Source organism: Corvus moneduloides, chromosome 1 (genome assembly GCF_009650955.1).
Source record: "Corvus moneduloides isolate bCorMon1 chromosome 1, bCorMon1.pri, whole genome shotgun sequence".
NCBI lineage: Eukaryota > Metazoa > Chordata > Aves > Passeriformes > Corvidae > Corvus > Corvus moneduloides.
The window spans coordinates 141,578,902-141,591,473 of NC_045476.1; the positions used below are offsets into that span (position 1 = coordinate 141,578,902).

The 12,572-nt window shown below is 36.2% G+C and overlaps 1 protein-coding gene across 3 annotated transcripts in view; it reads right to left on the reverse strand.

Moving 5' to 3' along the window:
• Positions 1-1,023: 1,023 nt before the first annotated feature.
• The window catches only part of RAD54B (RAD54 homolog B), a 67,895-nt gene continuing 56,346 nt past the window's right edge, over positions 1,024-12,572 (reverse strand). For all 3 annotated transcript variants that reach the window (XM_032129425.1, XM_032129416.1, XM_032129435.1), the window contains 8 exons: positions 12,328-12,535; positions 11,670-11,809; positions 10,791-11,081; positions 9,113-9,288; positions 6,755-7,016; positions 5,380-5,446; positions 4,856-5,056; positions 1,024-1,897 (listed from right to left, as the gene is read on the reverse strand). In XM_032129425.1, coding sequence (XP_031985316.1) covers positions 1,671-1,897; positions 4,856-5,056; positions 5,380-5,446; positions 6,755-7,016; positions 9,113-9,288; positions 10,791-11,081; positions 11,670-11,809; positions 12,328-12,535 — 1,572 coding nt within the window. In that variant the 3' untranslated portion in view covers positions 1,024-1,670. The remainder of the gene's footprint in view (positions 1,898-4,855; positions 5,057-5,379; positions 5,447-6,754; positions 7,017-9,112; positions 9,289-10,790; positions 11,082-11,669; positions 11,810-12,327; positions 12,536-12,572) is intronic.

The following is a 12,572-nucleotide window of genomic DNA, read 5'->3' on the forward strand; positions in this document are numbered from 1 at the left end:
TACAGGCCTCCCTGCCCAGTGTGATTCAGAGACCTGCGGTAGCCATTCTAAGATTAGCAGACCATTCTCTAAAGAGCAAGCCTTCCTGATCTCTCTTCTGACAGGGTGAGCACTCCTCCCTGCACCACTGGTGCAAACCAGCTCAAATCAGTGTTATTCCAGGGAGTGCCCTACAACAGTCTCAGCTCAGATGTAGCACACCCTGACCTGATAACCCTCAACACCTTGTCCTTGCTAAGCGAAATCCTCACAGCAAATAGGCACCACAGCAGCTGGATAAGCGTGGCCACCACACCACCACACACCTGGTGAAGAACAGGCTCTTTAGCAGCCAACCTAAAATGTTAAAGATTCAAACTACCTATTAGCATAATTCTAATTATTACCAAGAACACAACATGCATGCCAAAAAGATGTTCAGAATTTATGACTTTCTCAATAATTCTCTCACTTCGGTCTTCATTATTTCCTGGTGTCATCCAGCATTAGAGTCAAAGGCAACTCAAAAAACCCTCTGAAATAAATATGGATGACAAATAGAGGTCAGTGCACATGGCTTTCAAGTACCAAAACTGCATTAAAATGCATGGAAAATGTCTGATGATGGGTTAGGATGGGCTGTGACTTCATTGACAGTCTAGGGAAAGATGGAGTACTAACAATAACACAGACAATAATTTCAAATGTTTTCTGAATTTTGGTTGGGCTTTTAGGCTCTGTTGCCACAGATACCAAATATCATCATGTGACACAATGCAGGATTATGACAATGGAGCCCTCTTCTTGCTCAAGGTCTTTCAAATTCTGTAAGTTTGCAGTATTTCTGAAAATTATCCATTCTTCTGGTCTTGTGGGCCTTTCAAAGTACTTCACCTAAAAACTACAAGCTGATTTCGAATGTTTGTGTCTCCAAAGAAGGGAAATACAGTCATTAAAGAATATAACATAAAAATGCTCAGTACTTCAGTGTTTGGCAAGATGCACCCTTAAAGGAGTTAACAAAATGAAGATAATACCATGCTATGTATGTCTGAGAAATAAAGTTTATTTTCCCAAGTAAAAGCAATAGGAGAATTTCAGAATATTTTGACACAGTATCAAGACGTTGCCTCAGATTTTTGGACATTAGTAACTATTGCTCTGAAATTCATTAAATTGTAAATTCAAGGGAAAAAAACATCTACCTTGTTATAAAGCTGCATTTATACAGATAGATAACTTCTCATTGTTACAGCAAAAATCCAACCAGAGTCTTGTTAACAAGACATGGATATACATGCATATACATGCATATAGCATGACTAATTTATAAAATTCAGCTGAAGAGTTGCCAGCTTTACAAGCCATAAATCATTATGATCAAATGAAAACTACAAACCAAAGCAGACTTACAGTAGGAATGTGCATAAAAACAATCTTATTAGTTATGATATCACAGGAATAGAACACTGGAAAGCAAAGTTAGTTTTAAAAATCTGTATTATAATTACAGGAAGTATGATTAACTTAGTAATAACTGTAACTTTGTGTAAACACCAAGAATCACATTTACCCAGAAATCTCAAGGGAAACACACAAAACATAACTGGGCAAAAAGAACAATAGGTAACTGCACACCAGTTGTTTACAAGGCCTATGACAAGGAGGATGCAAGTGGTAGAGAAAGACACTTAAGTTTTATTAGGTGGGGAAGTAGAATTGGTTACATTCTGGAAAATGAAAGAAACATTCTCTTTTATCCTTTCAAGGAAAGGATCAGCAAGAGTCTGATGTTGCCCAGAGAAATGCTTCCATTGCATCAACTGTGACATGGAAAGTGGTTTCTTTGAACTAGGCTTCCCATGGTTTTGTTCAAGCTGGCAGCTTCTAGATATGGGAGGCTCTTCTGAGGAAGTATCTGAAAAAAATGATGCAGTAGACTAATCAGAGAAAACTAGGACAGAAAATTTCAGTGTGAATCAATAAGACAGTTGGTGATAACAAATGAGCACATATAATCATTCTGTATCAACAAAACCCAAACATATATCCACAGTAAGAGGGGGAAGGCTGTTTCTTGCTCAGTGATTGAGGTTATCAAAATCACCATATGCTAGCATAAAGACAAATCCTTTTATACATGGATGGGAAAGAAAATATCTTATCTGGCAATTTCCTTTCTTCTGTCTACCTAATTCTGTGACATTTGGCCTGCTCCCATTCTTTAAGTAAATCTGAATCTAGATGTATGTTGCAGCAAAATTCACTCTAGTTTCAATTTCTTCCCAGAGGAATCACTCCAGCCAGCTAAGAATAGTTTGAGTAGCAGTTTAATTGACTCAGCACACTAGATCTGTACACTCTGTACATCCAGATTATGCCAAGTTGTTCAGTATACACAATACTGTATATCACAGTAAGGAAAAGACTATTGCTGTGAAGCACAGAGAGATTAATTCATTTTTAACGTAGGATCCTAAAGCTCCAAATAGTATCAGGTCATTGCAGTGCACATCACACATTGATGGTTTTATGATTCATCTGATGCATGGGATACATGAAGAAATAATTTTGTATGGAAAAAAATTGCATCATTACTGTTACTGGTTTAAAACTTGTCACCAAATATTTTCATAGCAGTATTATGTGCTTTTTAGGAAAGACCAGTGATGTGAGCAGCATGACTCAGAGTATTCCTGAGTTTTTTAAAGTTTCTGAGAGCCCATAAGGACTCATATACACAAAACCTTCCTTTTGACTGACATACGACATTTGAAGTACATTTGAAATATATTTTTTTACTGGCCAGAAGAAAATTTAGAATGGATGCATTTACAGACTCTGCATTCCTAACTCCTAAAGTACCCTATGATCAAGTAAAACAATAGGCTTACAGCTTTGTAGCTGATCTGAAGGCCAGCAGAATAGCAAGCAACCCATCAGTATGATCCATGCACAGGAAATTTCCTCCTTTCAAGTTTTCTAAAGAAGACCCTAGTGTGAATGGACCACAGGAGATGATGGTTGTGAGACCTGTATTACATTGTTTGGCTCCTTTTTAGTTTATCTTTTGAATCATACTTGCTAGATATGGAGGAGACAAATCAGTGAAATTCTTGGCTTGTCTGTGCAGCAGAATCTACCCCCAATAACCTGGAATCTGGTTCCTTGATGCACTAATTTGACAGTTTTCTGTTCTAAGGAAAGGCAAAGAGACCTTTGCAGAGGTATCTGCATTCTGGGATGATCAAACATGAGACCATGACTCAGAACAATTTGACTGGGGAGGCAGTGAGACAGCTTGTCCTCTGCTCTTTAGGAAACCAAACCTTCCCCTCACTCAATCATTACCACCACTTAAGTCTAATAATGGCCTTCAGGCTTTTCCTTGATTTACTGCCAAAGGGTTTTGTTCACTGGGACCAGGACCTACCCTTGAAAAAGTCACAGAATCCAAGAGGCCAATGTTGTGGTTGAATTGATAGAACCAATGTGTGTTCAAAGCATAAGGTAAGAAGTCAAGATGTTAAGACAATTGCAAGCTGCTAAATAAAAATATAAGCACCAGTGTTCATCACAGCAGAAACACAAATATTCTCTGGATTTCTGCACTCCAGGAGCCACACCTGCCTCACTGCATACAACTGGGAAAATGTCGCTAACATTTAACACAAAAGGTGCCTTTCCCACACAGATCCTGTAATAGTACCTAAGTGGAGGATGGCAATTTTACAAGATTACTTATGCAGAAACAGAATGTCTAATTTTTCAATCATTAAAGGAAGATACAAAGATGATTTAATCAGCATATGGAGCAAAAATAAAGAAGATAATCAAATTCTTATGGCTACAGAAGCCCTGTGCTATCACTAGCCATGTCCTCCCCATTTTGGGTAGATTAATATGAGAAAGAAGCACAAGTCTAACCTATTACCTGGGAACATGCAAACCATCAAGCAAAATAGTAGTGGGTCTGCATTACTTCTTTTCTTGCTCCTGTCTATTGAGAACACACACTCTTGCACCCACTTCTGGAGTTCTTTTTATTGAGGTTTCTGTGTGCATTTAGACTACATCAGTATTGGTACCACACTATCACACCTGTAAATAATGTACATGGATATTTCATGCCCCAAAAAAGAAATATATCCAGGCAATAGACACTCTTTCCTTCGAGAAATTAGGTGAGCTATAAAAATCAAAATGGATAAGATGCAAACATAACTTATGATCATTTATTTTTTTAAATCCTGTTCCTAACTTAAACCTATATACCTGTACACAGCAAGGTATGAAAACAACTTTGATATGCCAAAAGAACATGAGACAGGTTCCTACAGAAAGGATAGATGTGAATATTTGCTACTTGGCTTTACAACTGCCAGGAAGTCTTCCAGCATGTCTCAACTATTTTAATCATCGTGCATCAGCTTTAGTTAACAGCTCAGAAATGAAGGCTTATATACAGAGAGTTGGCACAGACTTTCACCTGGTATAGCTGTCCTCAGATAAACTGCTTTATAACTTGACTAGGTAACCTTACCAGGTTTTCATTACTGTCCTTGAATATTTTGAAGCAAAATACCATATTGTGCCATTCGGTTGTAACAAATCATTAGTTGACTTGCACATAGCTAATTCAAGGACTTAAGAGGCATGATAAATGAACTAGTTGTTACTGCAAGGAATTAATCTTTCTTCACCTCATTTCGTGAAGGACTCCTATGGATTAGATAAATCAGCCACTACATGGAAGATTCCATAATGAACCCCTCCAATCCTCTTTTACTGAGCATCAAAGTTTTCTCCAGAGATAGACCATATATTAAGAATGGATTCCTCAGCAGTGGCTAGAGATAATGAAAAACAAACTCACTTTGATGGTCAATCTTTCCCATACAGTCACACTCAAGCAAGTCATGAGTAACACAGCTGGAATCTTCATGAAGAGTAAAGAGATTTTTAAGCTCCTCAATAGAAAAATGTGTGTGTTCAGATGTCTTGGAAAGGTCTACAACTGCCCCAGAAAGGTCTTGTTTGCTGATCTGTCTTTGATAAATCTTTTCTTCTATTGAGCCTGTATTGAAAAGAAAAACAGATAAACTGGGATAATTTTTGACCAGTATTTACAAAGAAGCCAAATCCATTTCTTCATAACAATATACATAGGAGATGTTAAATCACTATTTTCAGTTATTTAAGAAAAAGCAAACCAAAGGCAAGTGAATCAATGTGATGTCTCCATCTTAACTGAACTCAGAACAAATATATATTTTTAAAGAACAAATAATACGTATTTTTAAAGAACAAATTCTTTCCAAAAACACTCTCCCCCCTTTCTTTTATGGACAAAATGTCAACATCTGTCTCACTCTGAGTAAGTTGAGCACCATCTCTGACCTGTGGTTAGCAGCCTGTAGATATGAACAGTATGTTTCTGACCATCTCTCCACACTCTAGCCATTGCCTGAGAAAAGCAAGATGAAGAGCATTAACAGCCTGCTATACAAGGATACTTTAACTAAAGCTTGTAGCCTTCACTGATTGAATTACCAGTTCTGCTCACTTGTTCAAAGAGATGTTGTCTGGATAATGCATTCCTCAAAAACTCTCTGTGATTGTGTAAGTTTTCTGGTATTAATTGTAAACAGTTTTGAAAATATAATTTACTTTCTGCCATTTATGCTTCCCTACCTTTCTATATACTAAAGTAGGAAAGCAGGTATTTCAATTATTTCCTGAAAGAAATCCTCTCTTCATATTTGTTTTCCAACCATTAACAACTATTTAATATTTCAGGAATATTGATCATTCTCCCCCATCTTCAAAATTGGTTTTTTTGCTACAATACATCTTTAAAAGTGACTTTCACATTTATTTCGAAATTCTAAAAATGGTTGTTTGCGCCTCCTTTATTTCTTAAACAAACAAAATGTAAAACTGAGTGCTGCTAGATGATCTCTTTTTTCTGAAAATGATTGGGTTACACCCACATCCTCGGTACAAACACACACAACACAGTTTGCAGTCCCTGGCAAGCTGCAGCAATTCTGTCTGATTTAGCAGACTTTTTCAAGCAACAAGACAAGTGACCACATGAGGGTACTGATTCACCCTGGGAAGAGGAGTAAGGCCAAGAATCAGAGCTTATTTCAGGTATTAAGGACACAGCATTACTCTACAATAAAAAGTTTCTTACTGAGTTCAAAAAAAGATTTTTTAATTGTTATTTTTTAAGGACTATTTTAACTGAAGAGTCTTACGCCAACTAAACAATCCCTTGAGGCCAACAGTGCTTTTACAAGAATAGCGCAGCATTGGCTCTCTTTTCTTTCTTTTGGCATCACTGCCATGTGATTTTCTCATTCTTGCCATTCTGATCAGAGTCTCTCCCTTTTTCTCAGGGATTGCAAATCAACAGCAACATTTGCTATGCAATCTAATCCCATTTTCCTTTTCCTTTTAGAAACACAGCAACTCTCCAGATAAAAAAGACATCAAGAGACAAAGAAGATACGTGACTCACTCCTCCAAAGAAACCAGAATTTAATCTTTTTATTTTTTACTGCAAGAGAGCTTCTAATGATCCCAAGATATATAATAAGACAGAGAAATATTTCTTCTTTTCTTAGCAAGTTTTCCCTCATTATTGTACTTGTCCAGATACTGTGTGATAATTGGTAGCAGGAAGACATGTAAAGCCAGGCAATTCAAAATCAGTCAAGAGTTCATTTGGTGCCCATCCCAACCCACACATACACAGTTGTTATCAGACCTGAATATCTGTAGCTGGATTCCAATCGATATCATACAGGATCAAATGAGATGCTCCAACCAGGTTCAGTCCTACTCCACCAGCCTTTGAACTCAGCAAAAAGATAAAAGCTGGGCTGAATTTACTGTTAAAAGTATCGACAATATGTTGTCTCTGGGAGACAGGAGTATGTCCATCAAGTCTAGTATAGGAGTATCCATAACATTTGCATACGTCTTGTAATACGTTTAATGTCTGAGTGTAATTGGATACCAACACGACTCTGTCAAACAGTAGAACAAAGTCATCATCCTAAACCTTGGTAAAATTAAAGTTCAATAACAAATTACTGAAAACATCTAAGAAAATAAAAGTGAAAAATTATACATCAACCCAAGGTTACTTTTTCTATTAAATAAAACATTTCCTATTAATTAGAAGCACATACTAGATCTGGATGCCTTATACCTACTGTCAAGCATTCAAATGTTAAATAATTAATGCCTCCCTTTGCAACAGAATTTGGCATAATGCACAGATTGCAGGCATTCAAAACCAATCACCAAGATTTTTTTTTAAAATCTCTGTTTATACAAAATAACTGTTGTTAAGACAGCATTTGCAGAGGATGTTGTAGGAGCTAATAAATAACATATAAATATCTCTACTTACTGATAAAGCTACTATGAATTTCTACAGAAAAACTTACAAAATTCTAACAAAAATCATAATGAAAGTCAAGTAGGAAAGCAGAGATTCTTTCCTGCATTTTATGGCTGAAAAGAATGGGGATGAAGACTAGTGAAAGATAGACACTGGGGTTTTTTAGAAAGCAAAATCAGTCTGATATCTTACACTAATACCAAGCTATGTTGGTCTATTTTCTCTGAAATTTTGCCTAAATAGGTTTCAAAGGTCTGAAAATCTAGAATTGCTATCCTCCCAGATACTGAGGATGATTCTACTAAGTAGACAAATATCTTTTGAATTTAAGCCATAAGTAAAAGAATAGAGCATTTTCTGCCGGATCTCATTTGGAGGTCTTTTGTAATCTAAACTAAATGTAATACATTTCATTATTTTTTTAAAATAATTTTGATTAAAAACAAGTTCTGAAGAACTAGACTAATAATTTCAGGGGAAAATGAAAATACTAACATTTTAGAAGTGGCTTAGAATATTTTTATTATTACACTTTACAACTGAACTACATCCATGACTTGTTTGTAAAGACTTTGCAAGACTTTTTTTTGTCAATCAACACAACATTCACACCTTTGTTTTCACTCAAAAACAGAATATAAATTTCAGGTTAGGACTGGAACTGAGTCTGTATATTGCAAAAACTATTTAGTACCAATGAAAGCAGAGAAACCAAAGAAAAATAAATATGAACTGCACTGAATTAAAGCAACAAAACTTAAAGGCATGAAGTAATGCCTCAACTCAACAGTTCCTAAAGCACTGCTATAGGGAGACGCGCATTTTTCTGACACCCCTGGTTTCACTGACCTACACGAAACAAGGCCAGTACATTTAGCTATTCAGCTGACATTCGTTTCAATGGATGCTAAGTATATAAACTCCAGCAACAGGCTCAACTTTCTGATTTGCAAAAAGAGAATATCTTCATATTCCATTACATCAGTGTCAAGAGAGCTGCTGTTACTTCCCACTACTGAATTACAGTGTGTGCTATTTAAGCATGAGTTGAAATAAAAGTTAAATACTTCTGGAATAGCTGGGCTTTAAGGCATGAGTCCATAAAAAATTGTCCTGGGGCACCAGGTCATGTGAGATTCCCACAAATCAGCAATCGCACAGAAATTAATCATGTGCATCCTATTACCCCATAATAAACAGAAGATTTCCTACATGTCAGTGGCATTTACCACAGGGGAAATTCGGGCATGTTCATCTGTTGAGAGTGGCTGCCCTGAACTTTAGAAAAGGCAGCAAGCAGTGAGCAGTTAAGCATAACTAAAGAGGAAATAACTTACAATCTAGTAATGAAAATATTTTAGTGCAATTTAATAGATTAACACATCTTCTCAAGAAGATACAAAGCATTGGAAAGCCTCTGCAAGTACAGGAGGCAGCACAAGGGTGGTAGCAAACGATCTTACTTGCTTTACAGTGTAAAAAATACGAGTATCTCTATCTGGAAAAAATATGAAGAGCATCTTTAAAAATTATGTCAAATTCTAGTTCATAATTTAACAAGAAAGCCAGGAGTACAATGCATAAATTAATTTGGCACCCCTGCAAACAGCTGCAATACCTTTATTTTGAATGTTACACTCCCATGTATTTGAAAAGCAAATCAATATCCAGAAGGTCACTCCCATTACCTCCCTTCTACCTTTCTTTCACACTTGCCTTTCAGAAGAGTTGAGCTCATGGATTGCTGCTAACAACTTCACCAGCACCTGCAATTTTCCTGAATCAGTTTCAGAGAAAGTGTCCAAAGTGTAACCTTGTGGGAAGACATCTGTTACACCTTCATAGAGGCTGGACTCATCATAGTCCTCAGACATAGGATCATGGCTTTTTTCCTATTGAAAATAAAAGGATTAAAATTCCATATCCCCTCTAACATAATTCTTTTAAAGATTGCTATATTTTTATCACAAAGACAAAAGGAGGCATGAAAAGCTGCCATAAAGCAATATATTATGTCGGCATGAGCATGACAACCTCCCAACACTGGATTGAAAGCAAAGTTTTAAAACAGTTATAGTGTTTATTTTAGTTTACACCCTTGTCCTGGGGTGACTCAGTCACCCTCTAATCTAAGACACTGTTTGCAGCTAAGTAGAAAGTGAAATACTTAAAACTGAAAAATGTGTACACCTTCTCTACTTAAACAACCTCACAAATGTATTTCCACAGTAAAGACATATCTAAACCTTAGGAATGAGAAGGAAATCAATACACTGTTTATTCTTTCTAAATCCCATAGTATCTTATTATGAAACTTCCCAATCATTCACTCTGTTTAGGAAAATATTGTCATTAAGATTCAGTTATACCACTGGAAATGAAGAAAAGCTAGCAAGCAAAACCAATAAAACAGCAGAAATATAGGTAATATTTTGCTGTACTTAGAAAATCAATGTTCCACAAGGAGGAAAAAGCCAGACTACTCAAATGCCAAAACCACAACGGCAATAAATGACTTGCACATACAGTCCTTTCCATCCCTATATTTAATAAAGGCTCGTGGTTTTGCATATGAAAAGTTTCTAATGCTTATAATACTATGAAGTAAAGGCAATGAACTTTACTTGTCAGTGTTGAAAGTCACAGGGATACTGTACTGTGGATATTCCACCAAAATGATGAAGTACGTCTTTTAAGAAAGATTTACATTTCCACTCACTTTACTTGGACATCAGCTAGAGGCCATGGAAGTTACTATTACCAAGTTCTAATTATCATACTAATTACCTATAGGAATAAGAACATTTCTATATATACAGTCCCAGGAGAAGTGGTAATGGAGATATCTAGTATCACAGACATCTCGAGCCTGCAGCTCCCAGTGTCATTAAGTTTGAAAAAGTGAAATTATCATGTGGACAGGGAGGTTTCAGAGAAACCAGTAGACAAAGTACATACAGTAATCTCTAGTTAACAGTGTTCTTTGTAGAAATCACATTTATAAGTTTGAAAAAGTGAAATTATCATGTGGACAGGGAGGTTTCAGAGAAACCAGTAGACAAAGTACATACAGTAATCTCTAGTTAACAGTGTTCTTTGTAGAAATCACATTTATATGTATTTTTACAAATATTCAGAGTCAAGGTTAAGAGGGAAAATACATTAAGAAAGAGAAAACAGCATAAGGCAATAGGAAACTGGTGAGATACCTTCCCTGACTACATTAAGATTTATTAACATTTGTGCTTTTGAAAGCAGACTTCCTAGAGCAAGTTGTATATGAGAGTATGGAAATGACCTTAAGCAACATGCACATTGACCATAACACAGTTTTAGTGACCTGTGTCTGCTGAAATGGCTAATTGCAGGCACACACCCCCATGCAAATATATACCTTTATAGCTTTAAAGAGAAGACATGGATGATTGCAAAGTTTTTTCAAAGCACCTATACACATTAGGTGAGGACTATTTTCTAGTCTGCCTTGTAGACAGGATGTAATAACATGAGAACTAAGCAGTTTTCGATACAACTCAAGTTGCAGCGCTGTTGGTCGGCAGAAGATTATGCTCTCCTTTTTGGGGGGCAGAAATTTGTTTATAACCTCCTGTGTTCTTCTTAGAATAAAGAGCCTAGTGAGGCGTGTGAGTTCTGCTGCTCTTTTTACTCCTAATTCCTTTTCCTCCTAAAAGAACAAAGCACAAAATTAATTTTAATCTTGTATTTCATCAGAACAATGTTCTGTATAATTTTAATTAGGTATTTAAATAACAATTTAAAAGTATGATACCACTTTTTGACATGGCACTGTAACGACCAATTCTTCTTCAGTCAGTACCACTGCATTAGCTTAGTTCTATGTCTGGTTTCTAAAGTCTTAAACAAAGGAAAATAATGTCCCAGACAACATCCAAAGCTTGAATTATATTCTAGAATTTCTCAAGATGCAGTGAACGCATGCAGACCTCGCAGTACTGCAGAGAAACTAAGAATGAATGAAGGAAGTATTGTCACATGGCAATGCACACGGCATTTCCAGGAATGCAGGTGCTGGAAGCACAATTGTTGACTGATAATTAATAGGCAGCCGAAATTAGGTGATTTTAACATGTGTGTACTCCTGCTCCCTTTGGAAAACAAGTGACTTTATGTCAAATAGGAAGGTGAAAAGCTTCAGCTACTATTAGCAGTCCCGAGCTTCACTTTACTCTAGAGAATGCAAATTTCACTTTACTATGGATTTTCTTCTATAACTGGAGTTTTAAGCAAATACCTCTGTTGCTGAAGGTTCTCTAGATCTGACAATTGGTTCCTCATATATCTTTCTATACGTGGATAGAGAACCGAGTATTCCTGGATTCACAAACTCTATTAATGCATAAAATTCTTGCAAGTCATTTTGGATCGGAGTACCTTGAAAAAGAAAAAAAAATTCTGGAATTGGTAATTTTTTCTTTGATGGAAGTACATTGAATGCAGGGTTTAATGTTGAGAATGCATCTTGAAAACAGATGTTTTGTTTCAATGTGAATTACTCTGAGTCCTGAATTGATCTAAAACTTTACCAGGAACAACAAGATACTGTACTCCTAACCAAACAGACTGCACATCTAATTGTTCCGACAAAAGAATTTTAAAAGTCAAGTTCTAAATCAATTTTATTAAATAACTACAATGAAAACATTGAGTGTATGCAGAGTCCTGACTCCCTTACAGAAGATCCAAGCTCCTTGCTTGCCCCTGAAGAATGACAAATTTTGCTTTTATGTTAAAAAAGATTGGGAATAACCTGTTTTTACAAGACCCGAGATTTCTTCATTTAATACCCATTTCAAAAATTCCCACTGATCTCCTGCTGAATATCTTTTTCTTTTACCCCAACCTAGCACTATCAACATAAAAAAATATTCAAAGTAACTACAGATACTAACCAGTAAGGATAATTCTCCTCTCACAAGACAGACTAGTAAGGGCTGTAGTTGTCTTAATAGTGCTATTTTTCAGACGATGTCCTTCGTCACAGATTAGGAGGTTAAATTCTACAGCCTGAATTTGATGCAAAGATCGCAGCAGCATCTCGTAACTGATTATCATAACTGAATAAAGTGGAGAACCGATGAATTCTTCTACTTTGTGGTCCTGCAGGCATAAAGGAAAATACATCATCCAACTATTT